Genomic DNA, 21,217 nt, shown 5'->3' on the forward strand with positions numbered 1-21,217 from the left:
GAAGCACCATTTATTAAAAGCTGCACTGAAAGTAACAGGCAGGCATTTAAAAAGGCTCTGATCAATAGTGGCTCAACTGCTGAAGGAACAATATTATCGAACTACATAGATTAATAATTATGCTACATTACTGAAGTGTACTACCACAGGAAAACAAAGGATAATAATCAGTAAGACATTATGATGTATCATTCATGCTAATTATCAACAACATCAAGTTCTTCCTTCCTCAAGTTTAAACAATTGCCTTATTTACAACATTTATGATTAATTTGCAATCAATTTGCAATCAATATTAGACCGATTCCACAACTATTTCAATTCTTATGAACGACAAATGACAGGAAGCACGGTCTGCCCTTCAAAACTCCTCTCGTGCCAATAGACAATAGGTGCAGGAGGAGGCCATTCGGCCCTTCGAGCCAGCACCGCCATTCAATGTGATCATGGCTGACCCAGTGTCCTGCTGTGAGCAATAATACCCAGCTTTCTGAACTCAATGCTGCACAAACAATCTGTGTATTTCAGCAACATAAGCAACATCTGAAGTGGGCCAATGTGGTACAATCCTAAAACTCAATGGTGAAAGATCAGATTTATAATTTGTGAATCACAGCACGTGGGGTCGAGAAGACTTTAGTAATGTAATCCCTCATCACAAACCAGATGTTGGAGCAGAGCGCATTTTTAGAATATTTTGGGAAGAATGGTATATCATGACTATCTATTCTCTAAACTTTTTTTTACACAGAGGGCGGTGTGTGCCTGAAATGCGATGCTGGGGATGGTGGTTGTAGGTGGTCCATTAGTGGCATTTAAATGACTTTTATATAGGCATATGGATATGCAAGGAATGGAGGGATATTGGTTTTGTGCAGGTAGATAAGTTGGTGATCTTGGCATCATGTTCAGCAAAGACATTGTGGAAGGAAAGGCCTGTTCTTGTGCTGTTCTGTTCTATGTTCCATGAAAGGATTTGGGACGGGTTGTATTAATTGTGTCTAAGTATCTATATGATACATGTACCTCAGAAGAACAGACCATCTGACCCATCTTCACTACACTATGCTAGTGCTTTTGCTCAAATATGACCCTTCATCCACCTGACCTTTCAATCAACCCTTCCACACTATCTCTTTCTTACTCCGTTATTTGTACATCGTCCCTGGGTAACAATGGGTTCCATTTTTACCAACGTCCCATCAGTCAATTTTGTTCTTAAGTCGGAAAATACACAACACTCACTTGACACGGTAGCCAAACCTCCACAGTATTGTAATGAATGGCATGAGAAGCACATAAGACTGAAAATAAAGAATAATTATTAATAGTGGAGAAAAAGAAGAAAATAGTTCTGCCATTCATAGCGACAAACGTATGTACATACGTAGGACATTTTAATTTAATAACATTACGGGAGTTATTTCCTACGTTGGGTGTTTGTTACCCAGGGGCAACCTGTATCTTTAGACTTTACTGTAGACTTTAGAGTATCTCATTTTTCACCTTATGGATTCCTACCCTAGGCTCGTCTACAACATAAGGCTCATCATCCAGGTAACATGTTGCACGGTACCTGATTACTTAGACCTCGATCCTATCAATTTGTCAATACCTTCAGGAAAGAAGTAGAGTCTTAACTAAAAAAGTATTAAATATTCAATCAGCAATACAAAATAACTAATATCAATTGGTTAAAAAAAAAAAAAAATCAAGGTATGCTTACCAGTTTTTGGCCACAAAGCATTAACAGCAACTTCTCCCAAGAATTCTTCAGCCATACCCAATACACACATCGACATCCCATATTTAGCCATAGTGTACGCTGAGGTAGAGAAAAAACTTTAATCAGTCCCTGAGGACTTCAGACAAAATAAATCCATCTCATTCTTCAGGTAATTTCTTCAGATTTACTTCTAGTTGAAACTGAAAAATCAATGGATTACACCATTGAAAGGCATCTATGTTGACCGAGAGTGCCTGCCTCCGTGCTTTAAAGGTGCCAAGCAATTCCTCTTCCATCAGAGCCCTACAATTGTTTACATACTTAATTATACATAACCATTTGCATTTGGAATTTTTTAAAATTCTGCTTCCCACATTCTGACAATCCATGCTGAACCGGGATAAACTAATTGCTCAACAAAAATTGCTTTACACACAGCTGACTCTTTGAAAACTTTTAATGTCAGTGGAACAACCTTTGTTTTAACCTCGTAGCAAAGCCCTCCATGATCTTGAACCACAAGATTAATTTTCACCTTTACTCTATTTGTCTTAATGACAACAATCTCCTTGTGAACACATGTCCTGCTCACCACAGTGATTCTTGAACCAGACCGGGTTCATGTTGAGAGGTGGACTCAAGTTCAGGATGTGGCCATTTGCACTCTTTTTCAAGTAAGGAATGCATAATTTGGACCTAAGACAGAGAAGAAAAAGGAACATATTACAATGCAAAATAATTCAGACTGTTTTAACAAAAGTATCTTTACAGATGACATTTATGAGCCAAGGCCACTTTTATCCTTGTTTTGCATTCATAATATACCTTTTCCAATCCCTCAGTTCATTGGGTGGACTGCACGGCATCTTTGGGCAAGTTTCGAGGTGGAGGGGTCTGCTTCCTAATCAATTACTCGTGGTGCTCAGACGTGGCAGTCCTGGCGAGCTCATGCTCCCCGGACCTGGAATATTTAACCATGAACCGTCCCTACTACCTGCCGAAGCAATTCACCTCAACTTTCCTGACAGCAGACGACATCCCTCCCCAAGAGGATGTCAAGCTTGCTCTAAATCAACTGTACTCCATTACCATTAGCCTTGAGACAAAACACCTCGAAGGCCTGGTCATTGTAGTTGGGCACTTCAATCAAGCCAACCTCAAGAGCGAATTACCAAAATACTGAATGAATGAAACAGAGTGTGCACAGTATCTGTGCCAGGTCCCCCTTTATTCCACCCCACCCCCACCCCCTCCCAGCGGTTCCCCCACACCGGGTCCCCATTATTCTTCCCCCTCCCTCACAGATGTCCCCCACGCCGAGTCCTCTTTTCTTTCTTCCCTCAGCAGCAGAATTCTCACTTCTACGTGGTTGGTCCTCGTCCGTCGACCACCCCCGTCCACCGCCGCACGGACCTCTTCACTATCGCTGCCAGGTCTTCTCCAGATGCCTCCGTGGCGCTGCCCCGGGCCCCAGCCGCGGGCTCCGACCCGCGGGGGCTCCGGCCTCACCGACTCTACCGGCAGCCGGAAGCTGCCTGCTGCAGTGGCTCACTGGGATCATCATCAAATCTTCATCAAATACTATAGGCAGGTCTCTTGCCCCACCAGGGGCTAGAACACCCTCGACCATCCATAAGAAACACCCACCGCTCCATTCTCGGGCTGCACTTCGGGAAATCTGACCATCTAGCTGTGCTTTTATTCGCTTCCTAAAAATAAAAACTGAAGTCGTTCAGTGCTGGTCTGCGGAGACAGATGACGTCCTAAGTAACTCTTTGAGTCAATGGACTGGTCCGTATTCAGGGGTTCTGCAGCCAAGCTGAATGAGTATGCTACTGCGTGACTGACTTCATCAGCAAGTGAGTAGAGGATTATGTGCAGAAGTTGACTATCCGAGTGTTCCCTAACCGGAAAACCATGGATGAACTGTGAGGCACATTCCCAAGTGAAGGCCAGCACCCCTGTGTATACGTCAAATGATCCCAAGCAGTACAAGAAAACCTGGTACAATCTTTGCAAAGTCATCAGGAATGCCAAGAGGCAATACCGGAACAAACGTGAGTCTCACTATAATCATTTGGACACCCGCAGACTATGGCAAATCCTGAATACTATAACTGGCTACAAAACAAAGTCAGGCAGCATCGCTGGTGATAGTGTGACCCTCCCTGATAAACTGAGTGCTTTCTATGCTAGATTTGAGCAGAAGGCCAACGGGCGATGACATCCGTCCTGTCAAACACGTATGTCTTTTCCCAGGGTCACCATTGCAGAAGTTAGATCGGCCTTCCTGAGGTTGAGCCCACGAAAAGCAACTGGGCGGGTCAGGGTCCCTGGCCGTGTCCTTAGGAATCGCGTGGACCGACAAGCAGGAATGTTCACAGACATATTTAACCTCCCCCAACACTGTTAATAAGTTCATAAATGATAGGAGCAGAATTACGCCATTTGGCCCATCAAGTCTACCCGGCAATTTAATCATGGCTGATCTATCTTTCCCTACTCACCCCATTCTCCTGCCTTCTCTCCATAAACCCCTGACACCCATACTAATCATTGTTCTGAGGTATCCACCTGCTTCAAGAAGACCACAATCATTCTGGCGTCGAAGAAAAGCAAGATCTGATGGTCCCGAAGTAGAGATGGTTGAAAGCTTCAATGTTCTTAGGAATAAATATCACCAGCAATTTGTCCTGGATCAGCCACATCGAAGCAATGGCCAAGAAAGCTCACCAACGCCTCTACTTCCTTAGAAAGCTTAGGAAGTTCGGCATGTCTCCACAAACCTTCACCAACTTCCACAGATGTGCAGTAGAAAGCATTCTATCAGGATGCATCACAGCATGGTTTGGGAACAGCTCCAATCAACAAGAGAAATTGCACAGAGTTGTGGACGCAGTCCAGACTATCACACAAAACAAACTTTCTTCCATTGACTCCATCTACACTTCACGCTGCCTCAGCAAGGTCACCAGTATAATCAAGGACAAGTCTCACCCCGGATACTCTCTCTTCTCCCCTCTCTCATCAAGCAAGAGGTACAAAGGTTTGAAAACGCACACCTCCAGATTTAGGGGCAGTTTCTTCCCAGCGGTTATCAGACAACTAAACTATCCTCTCACCAGCTATAGAGCCGTCCTGACCTCCCATCTACCTCATTGGGGACCTTTGAACTATCACTAATTGGACATTATTGGACTAAGCCTTACACCCTTTATCCTGTATCTGTGCACAGTGGACGGCTTGATTATAATCATGCATGGTCTTTTCGTTGACTGGATAGCACCCGACAAAAAGCTTTTCACTGTACCTTGATACACGTGACAATAATAAACAAAACTAATTACCTAAACTAGACTGACAATCTCAGAAAGTCCGAAAGCACTTTACAGCCAGTTAATTATTTCTGAAGTGTGCCTACTATCATAATGTAAAAAATACAGAGGCAGGTATCTAAGATAATGAAAGAGATTTAAGACACAATGTTCTGGAAACAGAGAAGCAAATATCTTACATTATGAAAGAGAATTGGGGCACAATGTTCTGGAAACAGAGAGGCAAATATTTCAGATTATGAAAGAAAATTGGGGCACAATGTTCTGGAAATATGATTACTACACACAGTTGAGAAACCAATCTTATTTTACCCTGGATATTTCAATTTTGATAAAATTATTAATCATACAAAGTTACAGGACAAATATGACAGTGATAAGCTGTCAAATTAATCTTCACTAAACAAACATATTGTTTCTCGACCACTTCTATTGCGGTGAGAGCCAATCCCGTCCATCAAAATAAGGATCTACTAACCAGCTATAAAAACAAGTTCCAAACAAATATATGAAAGGGAATAAAAAAAGTGATATTTGAAACAAAAATAAACATTTACATTAAAATTAGGCAACAACAAATACCCTAATGTCTCTGTTCATTTAGGAAATCTTTAAAGAAACTCAATAATGCTCATCAGCTGGCAAGGCCTTCTCCCCAGGAATTTGCTTTCCAAATCCCTTCCACCTCTTTCACTTTCTTTCCTTAGTCAAAGCAATTACATTTATTTCATGTAATTTTCTCAATGTAATCTATAATTTTAAATCATTCTACAATTGCATTAAGTTCATGAAGGTTTTACCATCTGTGTCCTAACTACCACTACATTTTCTTTAATCCTCCCTATGACTTCTCATTCCCCCTGCCTCCATTTTGGTTACTACCTGACACCAGAATACCAATAAAGCAATCTCTTGAATTTAAAAAAAAACTACATCATCTGTCCAAACATCTCCTTCAGTGACTTAATGACAGTATTTGCTTAATTTTTCTGCGAAATGCCTTGAGATATTTTATGGTATTTATCAATATTTAAGTTTGGCAGTGAAAAGAATATTGATCACATGATTGACAGTGAGGAAGAAAGCTCTGTGATAAATAAGACAATGGACTGATCAAGTAGGCAGCTGGGCTCAGTTAAGGAATACATGTGGGATGGCCAAGTAAATACATGCTATATGTTTGGATACTGAGAAGTGTGAGGGAATGGGAACATCCAGGAAACCGTGTCTACAGATTCCTGAAGGTCACAGAAAAGGTGCCTCAGTGTTTAAGAACCACACATGCTTCTTGATTTCATTGGCTGAACAACAGAATATAAGAGCAGGGAGGTCACACTGAAATGGTGTAACAGATTCATTCATTCACGGGTTGCGTACTACATTCCAAATTATGAGGGGAACAGACAGTGTGAATGCACAGAGTCTTTTACCCGAGGTCGGGTAATTAAAAGCCAGATGACATGGGTTTAAGTTGAGAGGGGCACAATTTAATTGGAACTATAGGGGTAACTTCTTCACTCAAGTGGGTGGAGTAGTTATGGGGAGAAGGCAGGAAAATGGGGTTGGGGGGGAGATAGAACTGCCATGATTGAATGGTGGAGTAGACTTGATGGGCCGAATGACCTAATTCTCCTCCTATCACTTATGACCTCATGAGGCCAACAATGTTCTAAAGCTTCTGGTGGGGTTCTGAAACCCTTCTCAAAATAGTGGTGGGTGCAGAAATCTTGCAGTATTTATAATAGCACTGATGGAAGATCGGAGATCTCAAACATTAACCGTTTCTCTCTCCACACACAACAGACAATCTGGCATTGTTTTATTTCACATATTTTGTATTGCTTTGATGAACACTAAACATAAGGGAACCAAAGTGACTGCAGGCTGTGAGCGGGGAAGTGGAATGTCTCATATCCTTTGTCAACCACACAAACAGTGTGGGATAAATGGCCTTCCTTTCTGCCATACATTTCAACAACTGTGAATGGAAGTTGTTGAAGATTTTTGCTATCAAGGTTCCTCCCTTGACTGCTTAAAAAATAGTCCCCTTCTTCAAGAAAAGATCGCCATGTGTCTGCTTAACTTCTTCTCCCAAAGAGCAGAACTACAGGTGCTCCTCGACTTACGATGCGGTTACGTTCCAATAAACCCATTTTAAACCGAAAATATTGTAAGTCGAAAATGCATTTAATACACCTGATCACATGGCCTGAAGCGAGCTGTGGCTTGCTGCCGTTGTCCAGCTTTTGCACCATCGTAAAGTCAAAATGTCGTAAGTCGAAGCATCGTAAGTTGAGGAACATCTGTATTTTAATAAGTCATGCAGAATTATTCATGCCCGCCCTCTTCCTCAGCAGCTCATCGGGATCAAGGACGACAAAGGACAGATCATGTGGGCAAGCGGAGTTAAACTTTGGGATGTTTCATTTCTTCAGGGAGGCTTTGACCACATCCTTGAATCTCTTCCCACGACAGAGTTGGGAACAGAGAATCTGTTTTGTCAGTCTGGTGTCAGCGTGCAAGTGCCATGGCCTGCCTTAAGTAGCTAACCGAGGACAGCTAGGGCCTCATATCCAGGATGTAAGTCTCAAAGAAGCCGATGACTGGCTCGCTTACTCTCCTGGTCAATTTGAAGGATTGCGCAGAGACATTATTGGTGGTGTTTTTCTCATGTTTTGAGTGGCTGGCTTTGTGTATTGCATATGTTAATAGCATATAAAAGGGCTGGGATAATGGCTGCATAGTAGACCAAGGGTGAGATATGGATCTTCAAATAATATTTTCCTTAACTGAACAAAGGATGAGCTACCATTACCAAAATGACACAAAGTAGTAGTTTTTGGAATGATGTATTTACTACAAGATACTACTGTTTTCCTAGTTGGATTGGAGCTTTTTAAAATTAACTTTCAAGCATCTTCAGCAACAAATTCTACATTTATTATTGTCACGTGTACCGAGATGCAGTGAAAAGCATTATTTTGCATGCTATCCAATCAAATCACATAATACTATGCTTAAATACAATCAAACCACACTTAAGTGTAATAGATAAGGCAAATTGGAAAGATACAGAGTGCAAAATAAAGTTTTTAGTATTGTAGCATAACAGTTCCAGAGACAAAGCCCTTGAGGTACCTTGAGGTAGAGGGGAATCGTACAATTATTGAATCACATCATTAGAGTGAATGTTTTTATCTGTAGTGTCAGCAGTAAGTAAGTGCATGGGTACTATTTCATGGGTAATATTGCCTCTTTTGTGTTTACTTCTGCAGACGCTTGCAATTGGATATTGCTGAAAATCAAGAAAGATCCAAGAATAGTCCAAACTAGATTGAAGACAGGGAAAAAAGTTGCCATCTTGCACCTTTTTAGATCAGAAGCGCTATCTTAATTGGAGGGAAAATGCCTGCATTTACATTGCACCTTTCACATGTAGACATTCTAAGGTGCTTCACGGCCAAGAGATCAATAGATCTTTGGATAATAATCTTGGGATATGGAGTAAGTGCAGGAAATGGGCTTTGAATGGCTGAGCAGGCACAAGGGCATAAATGCCTACTTTTGCTTCTAATACAAATATTCTTACAGTATAATGTGATGAAATACAATAGTAGTGTAGTACAATAATAGTAGTACAATACAACGAGAGAGCAGGCCATTCTAGACTGGGTATTGAGTAATGAGGAAGGGTTAGTTAGCAGTCTTGTTGTGCGAGGCCCCTTGGGCAAGAGTGATCATAGTATGGTGGAGTTCTTCATTAGGATGGAGAGTGACAAAGTCAATACAGAAACAAGTGTTCTGAACTTAAAGAAAGGTAACTTTGAGGGTATGAGGCGTGAATTGTCCAAGATAGACTGGCAATTGATGCTGAAAGGGTTGACGGTGGACATGCAATGGAAGGCATTTAAAGGTCGCATGGATGAACTACAACAAGTGTTCATCCCAGTTTGGCAAAAGAACAAACCAGGAAAGGTAGTGCATCCGTGGCTAACAAGGGAAATCAAGGATAGTATTAAAACAAAAGATGAAGCATACAGATTAGCCAGAAAAAGTAGCATACCAGAGGACTGGGAGAAATTCAGAGTCCAGCAGAGGAGGACAAAGGGCTTAATTAGGAAAGGGAAAATAGATTATGAGGGAAAACTGGCAAGGAACATAAAAACTGACTGCAAAAGCTTTTATTGATATGTGAAGAGAAAAAGATTAGTTAAGACAAATGTAGGTCCCTTGCAGTCGGAAACAGGTGAATTGATCATAGGGAACAAGGAGATGGCAGACCAATTGAACAAATACTTTGGTTCTGTCTTCACTAAGGAAGACATAAACCGTCTGCCGGAAATAGCGGGGGACCGGGGGTCTTATGAGATGCAGGTTAGTCGGGAAGTGGTGTTAGGTAAATTAAATGGATTAAAGGCAGATAAATCCCTAGGGCCAGATAGGCTGCATCCCAGAGTGCTTAAGGAAGTAGCCTCAGAAATAGTGGATGCATTAGTGATAAATTTTCAAAACTCCTTAGATTCTGGAGTAGTTCCTGAGGACTGGAGGGTAGCTAATGTAACCCCACTTTTTAAAAAGGGAGGGAGAGAGAAAACAGGGAATTATAGACCAGTTAGCCTAACATCGGTAGTGGGGAAAATGCTAGTCAGTTATTAAAGATGTGATGGCATCACATTTGGAAAGTGGTGAAATCATCGGACAAAGTCAGCATGGATTTACAAAAGGCAAATCATGTCTGACGAATCTTATAGAATTTTTCGAGGATGTAACTAGTAGAGTGGATAAGGGAGAACCAGTCGATGTGTTATATCTGGACTTTCAGAAGGCCTTCGACAAGGTCCAACATAGGAGATTGGTGTACAAACTTAAAGCACACGGTATTGAGGGTTCAGTGTTGAGGTGGATAGAAAATTGGTTGGCGGACAGGAAGCAAAGAGTAGGAATAAACGGGTCCTTTTCGGAATGGCAGGCAGTGACTAGTGGGGTACCGCAAGGCTCAGTGCTGGGACCCCAGTTATTTACAGTGTATATTAATGATTTGGACGAGGGAATTGAATGCAACATCTCTAAGTTTGCGGATGACACGAAGCTGGGTGGCAGTGTTAGCTGCGAGGAGGATGCTAGGAGGCTGCAGAGTGACTTGGATAGATTAGGCGAGTGGGCAAATGCATGGCAGATGCAATATAATGTGGATAAATGTGAGGTTATCCACTTTGGCGGCAAGAACAGGAAAGCAGAGTATTACCTGAATGGTGAACGATTAGGAGAAGGGGAGATGCAACGTGACCTGGGTGTCATGGTGCACCAGTCATTGAAAGCAAGCGTGCAGGTGCAGCAGGCAGTGAAGAAAGCGAATGGTATGTTGGCATTCATAGCAAGAGGATTTGAGTTTAGGAGCAGGGAGGTTCTATTGCAGTTGTACAGGACCTTGGTGAGACCGCAACTGGAGTATTGTGTGCAGTTTTGGTCTCCTAATCTGAGGAAAGACGTTCTTGCCTTAGAGGGAGTACAGAGAAGGTTCACTAGATTGATCCCTGGGATGGCGGAACTTTCATATGAAGAAAGACTAGATAGACTAGGCTTGTACTCGCTGGAATTTAGAAGACTGAGGGAGGATCTTATAGAAACATATAAAATTCTTAAGGGGTTGGAGAGGCTAGATGCGGGAAGATTGTTCCCGATGTTGGGGGAGTCCAGAACCAGGGGTCACAGCTTAAGGATAAGGGGGGAAGTCTTTTAGGACCGAGATGAGAAAACATTTCTTCACACAGAGAGTGGTGAGTCTGTGGAATTCTCTGCCACAGAAGGTAGCTGAGGCCAGTTCATTGGCTATATTTAAGAGGGAGTTAGATGTGGCCCTTTTTGCTAAAGGGATCAGGGGGTATGGAGAGAAGGCAGGTACAGGTTACTGAGCTGGATGATCAGCCATGATCATATTGAATGACGGTGCAGGCTCGAAGGGCCGAATGGCCTACTCCTGCACCTATTTTCTATGTATCTATGGTTCTATGTTTCTAGTGGACTCCAGCAAAAGCGCCACTCAAAAAAAGCAGAATTCTGCAGACATCTTTTGGTTGAACCTGTTTTCAGTCTACCTGATCTATCATACATATCCTCTGCTACATTTCCTCATTAAGTAGTTGTTGTGGAGTTACAATGAATGCAACAGCACATTCAATTAATTAATGTTTATGGTTCCTATCAACCCGCACCCTATCTCAGCTTACTCCATCGTGATAATTTTCTATTCCTTACTCCCTCATATACTGGCTTCCTTTTATATACATCTTTGTTTATGGTCTCATTGTTGTATGTTCCAGCATGTTCAGCCCACAGTAGTGTATGAAAAAATAATTGAGAATTAGGACTGGCATGATGATGCAACTGGTCGAGCTGCTGCCTCACGACGCCAGAGAGGCAGGTTCCATCCTGATCTTGCATGCTGTCTATGTGGAGTTTGCACCATCTCTCTGTGTGCCTGTGGGTTTCCTCCCACATCTCGTGCAGTGCTGGCTCAAAGGGCCAAATGGCCTCCTCCTGCACCTATTTTCTATCCCACGGGTGATGGATGGGCAGCATGGACTTGGATCGAAGGACCGGTTTTCATGCTGTAACGTTATATCAATCTTCAGTTGGATGATTCAAAGCAAATAAAAGCAGCTTCTTCAGTCTTCACAATAATTATGATTTTGATAACTTTTTTTGCACACATAATTACTGTTATAGAATCATAGAAAGATAATGAAAACATTATGCCTTTGCACAAGCTATAAATTAAACCCATCTTTCTTCCTGCTCCTTCCATCTCACATTGCTCTGGAAATGTTTAGTTTAGAGATGCAGTGTGGAAACAGGCGCGTCGGCCCACTGAGTCTGCGCCGAACAGCAATCACCCCATATACTATCACTATACTACACACTAGGGACAATTTACAATTTAACCAAAGCCAATTAAGGAGTGTGGGCGGAAACCGGATCACCTGGAGAAAACCTTTGCAGTCACAGGGAGAACGTACAAACTCCGTACAGACAGCACCCGTAATCAGGATTGAACTCGGGTCTCTGACGCTGTAAGGCAGCAACTCTATCACTGTGCTAATGTAACACCCAATACATGCTTCCCACCATGATTTCTTAATTTTCCACCATGATTCCTTGATTTTTAAAAAGAATTTAAACTTTTTTTTCCTAATTTTGCATTAAAGTGTTATACAGCATAGAAACAGGCCCAACTTGCCCATGCCGACTAACATGCGCCATCTACACTAGTCCCACCTGCCTGCATTTGGTCCATATCCTTTAGGCCTATCCTATCCATGGACCTGTCCAAATGCTTTTTAGAAGTAGTGATATTACCTGCCTCAACTACCTCCTCTGGCAGCTTGATTCATGATCTATAAGATCACCCCTCATCCTCCTGCACTCCAAGGTATAAAGTCCTAGCCTGCTCACCTCCTGCTATAGCTCAGGCCCTAACAACATCTTTCCTATAACAAGGTGATCAAAACTGAAATCAATACTTAAAATGTGGCCTCATCAATTTCTTATACAACTGTAACATGACCTCCCAACTTCTATACCTTATACTCTGACTAATGAAGGCCAATGTGCCGAAAGCCTTCTTGACACCTTATCTACCTGTGACGCCACTTTCAAGGAACTATGTACCTGCACTACTAGATCCCTCAAAATGTCTGCTGCTCTTATCTGTATTAAACTCCATAATCCATAAACGGCAGTGCTGACTCGAAGGGCCAATTGGCCTCCTCCTACACCTATTTTCTATTCCTCAGCTCAACTGCCCAACCATTCAAGATCCTACTGCAATTTTTGTCAACTATCTTCGCGATCTACAATACCATCCACTTTCTTGTCATCCAAATGTTGTCAGGTGTAAGGTTAACCACTGAGCTGGTAAATCAAAACCACAGCAGTGAGACTATCTCTTTCTTCTGGGATCGAAACAGAAAAAAAAACTGGAGGAGAAAAAAGCTTGAGGAACTCAGTGGGCCAGACAGCATCTGTCGAGGGAAAAGGACAACCAACATTTTAGGTTAAGGCCTTGCATCAGTCCTGATGCAGAGCCTTGAGCCGAAACATCAACCATGCCTTTGCGTCCACAGATGCTGTCTGACCCACTGTGTCTCCAACAGTTCATATTTGCTCCAGGCTACAGCGTCTGCAGTCTCTTGTGTCTCGATAAAAACACAACATGCTGGAAACTCTTAGCAGGTCAGCCTGCATCAGCGGACACAGAAACAGTTTCCGTTTAGTGACTAGCTAGACCTGTGGCATGTTTCCAGCATTTTTCATTTTTATTTCAGATTTCCAGCATCTGCAATTTTATTTTATTTGTCTTTTTCCAGTGTGACCATCTTCAGGACCAAAGCGAATTGTTTTTTCTTCAAGCTCCATAACCATTATAATTGGGTCACTGGAATAAAACAGAACTCAAGTGAGTATAAATGCACACCCTTAGCCTAGGAACAGTTCTCGACCGCAGAACCAGCCAATTTCCCTCTACTAACAGTCTCCTCCGCCCAAGGGAGCTGGTCCTCACCCTTAACAACTTCTCCTTTGACTCCTCCCACTTCTTCCAAATCAAAGACATAGCTATGGGCACTCACATGGGCCCCAGCTATGCCTGCCTCTTTGTAGGGTACTTTGAACAATCCCTGTTCCAGGCGTACACTGGCCCTATCCCCAAACTCTATCTCCATTACATTGATGACTGCATTGGTGCTATCTCCTGCACCCATGCAGAACTCAGGGACTTTATAAACTTCACCACCAATTTCCATCCTGCACTCAAATTCACGTGGACCATCTCCGACACCTCCCTCCCTTTTCTTGATCTCACCGTCCCTATCACAGGAGATAGACTATTGACTGACGTCTATTACAAATCCACTGACTCCCACAACAATCTCGACTACACTTCTTCCCACCCTGCTTCCTGCAAAGACTATATTCCCTACTCATAATTCCTCTGTCTACGCCGCATCTGCGCCCAAGATGAGGTGTTCCATACCAGGACATCTTAGATGTCCAAGATGTCCTGGTATCCGAGGTTTCCCTCTCCAATCATAGATGAGGCAATCGCACGTGTCACCTCGGTATCCCGCAGCTCCGCCCTTGCTCCCTCTCCCCCTAGCTGCTACAGGGACAGAGACCCCTTAGTCCTTACCTTTTACCCTATCAGCCGTGGCATACAACACATAATCCTCTGGCATTTTCACCATATCCAACGGGATCCCACCACGGGTCACATCTTCCATCTCCACCCCTTTCTGCCTTCCGTCTTCCGCAGAGACTGTTCCCTCCGCAACTCCCTGGTTAACCCATCCATTCCCACCCAAACCACCCCCTCCCCAGGTACCTTCCCCTGCAACAGCAGAGGATGCAACACCTGTCCCTATACCTCCTCCCTCGACTCTTTCCAGGGCCCCGACAGTGCTTTCAGGTTAGGCAGAGGTTCACTTGTATCTCCTCCAACCTCATCTGTCGTATCCGTTGTTCAAGGTGTGGACTCTTATACATCGGTGAGAACAAATGTAGACTGGGCGATCATTCTGCTGAACACCTTCGCTCAGGCTGCCTGGAGCCTACCTGATCTCCCATTTGCTAAGCACTTTAATTCCGCATCCCATTCCCACACTGACCATTCTGTCCTAGGCCTCCTCCATTGTCAGAGTGAGACTAATCGCAAATTGGAGAAACAGCATCTCATATTTCGCTTGGGCAGCTTACAATCCTTACAGCTTACAACGTATGAAATCGATTTCTCTAACTTCAAGTAACCCCTGCACTCCCTCTCTCTCCATCCCTTCCCCACCCAAGTTGCACCAGGTTCCCGTTCTGGCCTAGCTAACAGAGAACAATGACCTGTTTCCTTTATCATCTTACTTTTTTGCATATCTTTCATTAATTTGTTTTCTATCTCTCTACATCACTGTATATATCTCTCGTTTCCTTTTCCCCTGACTAGTCTGAAGAATGGGTCTCGACCTGAAACGTCACACATTCCTTCTCTCCAGACACGCTGCCTGTCCCACTGAGTTACTCCACATTTTGTGTCTAACCGGTTTAAACTAGCATCTGCTGTTCCTTCCTACACAGTTCTTTTTCAAACATTTGTTGCATCACACTGTCCGAAGTCCTAATTCATTTGTTTATTTTTTCTCAAGCTGCCATTTTATGAATGTCAGCAGACATTTTGTATAAGTGCACCCTCTCAGATTAGTTATATCACAAAACATTTTTTTGCTGAGGGATCAGTGTCAAAGAAACAGAAGTTCACCTTTATATAAAGTCATACCAAAAGTTTGATAATGCTAATGCTTAAAGTGTTTGATCAACATTTCAGGATGAGAGTTTAACAAGAGTTCCAAATTTTTCAAATTCTTCTCTAACTGCATCCCTTCCCATCTGTCTGACATCCCCAAATCGACAATCCACCAATGCTCTCTTATCTCTATGCTTCTGCCCTTCCGACCCAACATTCATCTCTCCACCATTGCCAGCTGTTATCAGCTGCCTTGGCCTGTGAAAGTCAATCCCAAATAACCCTAAAAGTGTTTGGTCATCTATCTCATATCTCCTCGTATGGTGTGCTTCAAGGCTCTCAAGCAATGTCTCCTGAATGTTATCTTGTGCGGAAGTTCTGTATAAGCTGACGTCATAATTCACAATCTTACTCCTTGCACATTTCAAATGGTGAGATCCGAATTAGTCCACTAGATGGAACACTGCACCAGATTATACATTTGTGCGCACGCATTCATTTCCTGAGTTGCACTGTTCCCGAAGCTGCAGCTGGAAGCAACTAAACCAACCAGTTATGAAATCAGCAATGTTCAGTTCTGGCACCACACCTTACACGAGATGTATTCGGCTTAACAGAATGACTCTGGTTCTCCAAGCATTATATCACAACAAAATATTCCACCAATCGGAATTGCAGCTCATGAAGGTCAAAGGGTGCTAGGATTTCAAGAACTTAAAGGAAAGGATCAGTAAATAAAGACAAATTCTTTATACTCATTGAGAAATCTAATATGGGGACAGTCTAAAGTTTTGAGCAAGTCCTTTCAAGGATTGCATTGGGAAAGACTTTGAAGTGCAGAGGGAGGGAATTATCTTCTGCAGATGCTGGAGTTAAGTCGATTATTAACTTTAAAGGCTGCGATGGATATGCCTTAGCCATAAGTATCAAAGGTTAATGGGGTAAAGTCAGGTAAACAGTTAGGCCAAAGATCAACCATTCTCTTTACGATTGAATGCCTACTATTCCATTAACCTCTCTCAAAAGTTCAACGAAGAATCTGCAAAAATAGAAAGAATGTATAAAGAATTTCCAGTACGTTGAGCAGAAGGTTAGGTCCGCTTACATACACAGGATTTTTTTAATTAAACAGTTACAAAGTACAAAATAACAGACAAACAAGTGCTTAATTGAGGTGAATTTTGGCTTTAGGGAACTTTCAAGAGAGACAACCCCACAAATCATAAGGGATGGCTGGTTACTCATTAACAAGTCAAACTACATGCAATATAACACCACTTCCTGGAGCAGTGTTTCTCAACCTTTTTACCCTTGCGAAAGAACCCTTGAAATAATTTTCATGTCTCAGGGAACCCCTACATAAAAAATTGTCACGTACAGCTCTTGTCCACTGACCACTAAAGGCCGTTTCACACCAGCGCCGTATAGACATCGCTAAATATATTCCCTATGATTATTATACTTTTAAATGATACAACAGGTAGACTTTATTATAATAGCAGACTTTATTATAATACCCAAGAATTTTCCAAGAAATACGTGTATAATAAAATTACGAATATGAAATTAAACACAAAAATGACTCAAAAATGCATTTACATATGATTAACAAAGATGCTCCACATTGGGTTCTAGTCCTGGGGAAAACAAACCCACATATGACCACTAATTGCAGTAATTTACAGTGTAATGTCATCTTGCTTATTGAAGTACTTGTTGAAATAAATTTGCACAATCAGATTTGATAATCGGCCCAAAAAGGTGGTATGGCTTTTCGGCTGTGTTTTATATTTTAACCCTGTCTTAATTAATTATTATAGTCATATAATCTTGCACTTAAAATTAATATTAACTCATTACAGTTCCACCACTGATTTTCTGGCACTCTTGGTTCCAGAGCTTTGCTGGTTTATCCATTTTACCAGACCAAAGGAGGTCATGGCCTCCGAGAGGTGTACAATGGTACAGGAACGGTCCACCTAGGCTGCTGGGGGGCCGAGATACTGGCCTGCAAAGCCGGCCAAGGAAGTCGGCTAAGGGGATAGATGTGCTGGCTGCAGCTGGGCTGGAGTTCCAGAGCCCCGGCCGCAGGTTGAAAATTCAACCCACCGATCGGCTGCGGAGGTCCCGATGAGATCGAGATTGGCTGCCTTGCCCAGCCCAGGTGCCATATTTTCAGGGAGACTTCCAGGGCGGGGGGATTTCAAGTGGGCTCTCGTAATTTTGGCCGGATTTAAGGAGGTGCCGGACCACCAGTTGCTGGAAAGTCGGTGGTGGGCCTATACTGAATAAATAACCCAGAATTTTCACCCAAACTTTTCAGATTTCCATGCAATACTCAACTTTTTTAAAGTGCATTTGATCTGTTTTGAAATGATTAGCGGCTACTTCTCGTGGAACCTCTAGCGACCTCTAGCGGAACCCTAGTGTTCCGGGGAACCCCGGTTGAGAAACGCTAGCCTGGAGGTTTTGTTTATTCAGTTACCACTTGACCTCACTTCTTACAGACACAGAGGAGGAAATATTTATTTTTTAATGGATTGTGACATGGGTTCACAAAACTTATTCAAGCCACAAAGGGAGTGTACAATGAGGAGAGAATGAATAGGCCTCTATTGCACAGATCTTATAAGAACGATAGGTATCTCACTGCTACATTTAATAATAGGGAGCTTGACTGGGTGGATCCCAAGAGGCGTTGAATCTACCACTGGAGATTCTTTCTCAGAATAAGGGGTTAACTATTTAGGACAGAAATGAGAAGACATTTCTTGACATAGAGAGTTGTAAATTGTTGACAGATGAATTCATTATTGACAGAATAATTAATTTGGATGCAAAAGGAATTAAGAGAATGGGGAAGTGGAGTTGAGGTAGAGATACCAAGTAATTATTGAATGGTGCATGACATTTGAAAGACTGCACCTATTTTTCTTCAGGATGTGTTTTGGAGGTAGTCAAGAAATGTTTCATAATGACCACGAGACCCAAACCACTATATCCCACCATCGAGAAAGACAAGGGCAGCAATTGTACAGGAGTATCATATAATTGCAGGCTTTCACTTGTACCATATTTTATTGTGATTTGGGAATAGTTCAACGTTTGTTCGTCCTCACCGAGTCACATTCCTGGCATCCCCAACCTCACAATAATGTGGGAGCACCTGTGTCACAGGAAGTGAGGAGGTTCAACATCATTGTGACTCACCAGACTGTCTTAACCAGCAATCAGGAATGAGAGATAAGTGTTGAACTTGGTTAATAAAATTTGAGGGGAAAAATATGTAATTTCATCTGCTGTTTCAACTCCGTTAAAATTTATTTTGCCAAATTGCCCACTGTAGCAAACATTTTCAATAAGTTTAGTCGCTGCAAAAATGCGATAGCTATGGGAACATTAGCAAGAAAATCTATTAGAACTGATACCTTAAAGTGGGCATAATCACCAACTAAATGAGATTAGATTACATTAAGGAAAGGACATAAATACTATAATCAATATATGTCGCACCATTCAGGACTCACTGTTCAACCACTAGTAGCTGTATCTTAAATAATGTCGGTCTTGAGATCTGACATTTGCTCCCTGAACCGCACCCCTTCTGCTCCTTCAGCTACCACTCAGCTGTCCTTATATCATATGGCTCTGTATCATACTTTGCTTATATATCTGTGAATTATCTTCGGTCATTTTGCCTCACAAATATGTTTGCATAAATACGTTATTGCTCCTGTTATTATTCTTGTACTAATGAGGTCATGCAGACCTTGCACAGGATTGAAACCCGACACAATTTCCTCTGCTCTTCTCTCCTGTGTCACACCCATCTCCCTTAGTACTCTGAGGAACAATGGCACAGCGGTAGAGTTGCTGCCTTACAGCGCCAAAGACCCGGGTTCAATTCTGACTAGGAGTGCTGTCTATATGGTGTTTGTATGTTCTCCAAGTGAGCGTGCGCATTTTCTCTAGCTGCTCCAGTTTCCTTCCAACCTCTGAAGGCATACAGGTTTGTAGGTGAATTGGCTTGTGCAATATTGTCCCCAGTATGTAAGATAGAACTAGTGTACGGGTAAACTCTGGTCAACACGGACTCGGTGGGCCAAAGGACCTGTTTCCACACCGTCTCTCTAAACTAAACTAATAAACTACTCAAATTCGCAAATGCACTGCAGTCTGATCTTGTTAGTGATTCCTGTCCCTCCAGAATTCTCATACTTTCTTTAACAATTTATCTTGCCTCTTATCAAAAAGTCATCTGAAGCCCTCTGCTCTTGCAAGCTATTGCCCAACTCCATCCTCACTTTCATCTACAAAAACCTTGGCTCTATGTTATCAGAGTCTCTCCCACAACCTCTCCAACAACGCACTTACATTAATCTCTCTGTTTAAGTGTTTCACCAAGTATGTGGTCACCTACCTTCATACCTTCTTTCAAAGCTTGTTGTCAAACCTTAACTAATAATACACCAGTGAAGGGGTTACAGACATTTTACTTTACATTAACATGTTTTCCCCACTCTCCATGTTTGTGAAATGGTTGTTTTAGGTTTTCAAGTCCTTCTAAAGACTTCCTGCTTTCTCTACGCTACCTGTTCCTCCAACCATCTCTGTATCACTTGCAAACTTGGCCACAAAGTAATCAATTCCATCATCCAAATCATTGTTATACAACGTGAAAAGTAGCGGCCCCAACATCGGTCCATTGTGGAACACCACTTGTCACTGGCAGCCAATCAGAAAAAGACCCCTTTATTCACGCTTTTTGCCTTCTTCCCATCAGCCAACCTTCTTTCCATGCTAGTATCTTTCCTCTAATACCATTGGTTCTTAACTTGTTCAACAGCCTCATGTGCAGCACCTTATTAAAGGCCTTCTGAAAACCTAGGTGAACAACATCCACTGACTCTCCTTTGTCTATCTTGCTATTTACTTCCTCAAAAATTCCAATAGATTTGTCAGGCAAGAACTGACACAAAACCATGCTGATTTCATCCTATTTTCTCTTCTAAGTACTCAGAAACCTCATCCTTAATAATGGACTCTAAAATCTTACCAAGTCAAGCTCACCGCCCCATAGTTTCCCTTCTTTTGCCTCGCTCACTTCTTGAATGGCAGAGTAACATTTGCAATTTTCCAGTCCACTGTGACCACTCCTTGAAAGATCACTACTAATGCCCCCACAATATCTAAAGCTAACTCTTTCAGAACCCAAGGGTGTAGTCCATCTGGTCCAGTTGACATTCACCTTCAGACGTTTCAGCTTTCCAAGCACCTTCTCCTTAGTAATTGCAACTCCACTAAATTCTGCCCTCGGCTCACTTGAATTTCTGGCAAGATGCTGGTATTTCCCGCTGTGCAGACTTCTATTCGCTTTTGTTGCAGGGAAGAATTCCATTAACCTTTTCGATTATTTCTGTACCTGTCCATAACTTTTTAATGATATCTGTACATGGATCCCAAAGTCTCTTTGAAATTCAACTGTTTCTTTCTTTGCCACTTAAAATGTTACCTTTTGAAGTCCAATGTGCAATCACCAAATATCCCTAAAACCATCAGGAAATTCAAAGATATACTGACAGTCTAAGATGAATTAATGGTCGAAAGGGTTGCTGGAGGCGTAACCACTGGCTAAACCATTTGAACCAATGGCCCATTTTTATGGTACTAATTGTCACATAATACAGCTACCCCTTAATTCAAAAAATGACAAATTGTTTTGGGAGAAAAGACATTCATAATTTTTAATTCTTCCCAAACTGACACAACTTCTTAATGGGTGGCAAGCTCCACATTCATCAGCCCAACACTTGAAATACTAATCCTGTGTAATCATATGGAATGGAATTTTGTTTCCCCACCTTCAACCTT

At 42.2% G+C, this 21,217-nt stretch overlaps 1 protein-coding gene across 2 annotated transcripts in view; it reads right to left on the reverse strand.

Moving 5' to 3' along the window:
• Positions 1-21,217, reverse strand: part of hsdl2 (hydroxysteroid dehydrogenase like 2) — a 123,980-nt gene that overhangs the window by 21,153 nt on the left and 81,610 nt on the right. For both annotated transcript variants that reach the window (XM_078395032.1, XM_078395028.1), the window contains 2 exons: positions 2,319-2,422; positions 1,727-1,825 (listed from right to left, as the gene is read on the reverse strand). In XM_078395032.1, the coding sequence (XP_078251158.1) occupies positions 1,727-1,825; positions 2,319-2,422 (203 nt within the window). The remainder of the gene's footprint in view (positions 1-1,726; positions 1,826-2,318; positions 2,423-21,217) is intronic.

This window comes from Rhinoraja longicauda, chromosome 3, assembly GCF_053455715.1.
Source record: "Rhinoraja longicauda isolate Sanriku21f chromosome 3, sRhiLon1.1, whole genome shotgun sequence".
NCBI lineage: Eukaryota > Metazoa > Chordata > Chondrichthyes > Rajiformes > Arhynchobatidae > Rhinoraja > Rhinoraja longicauda.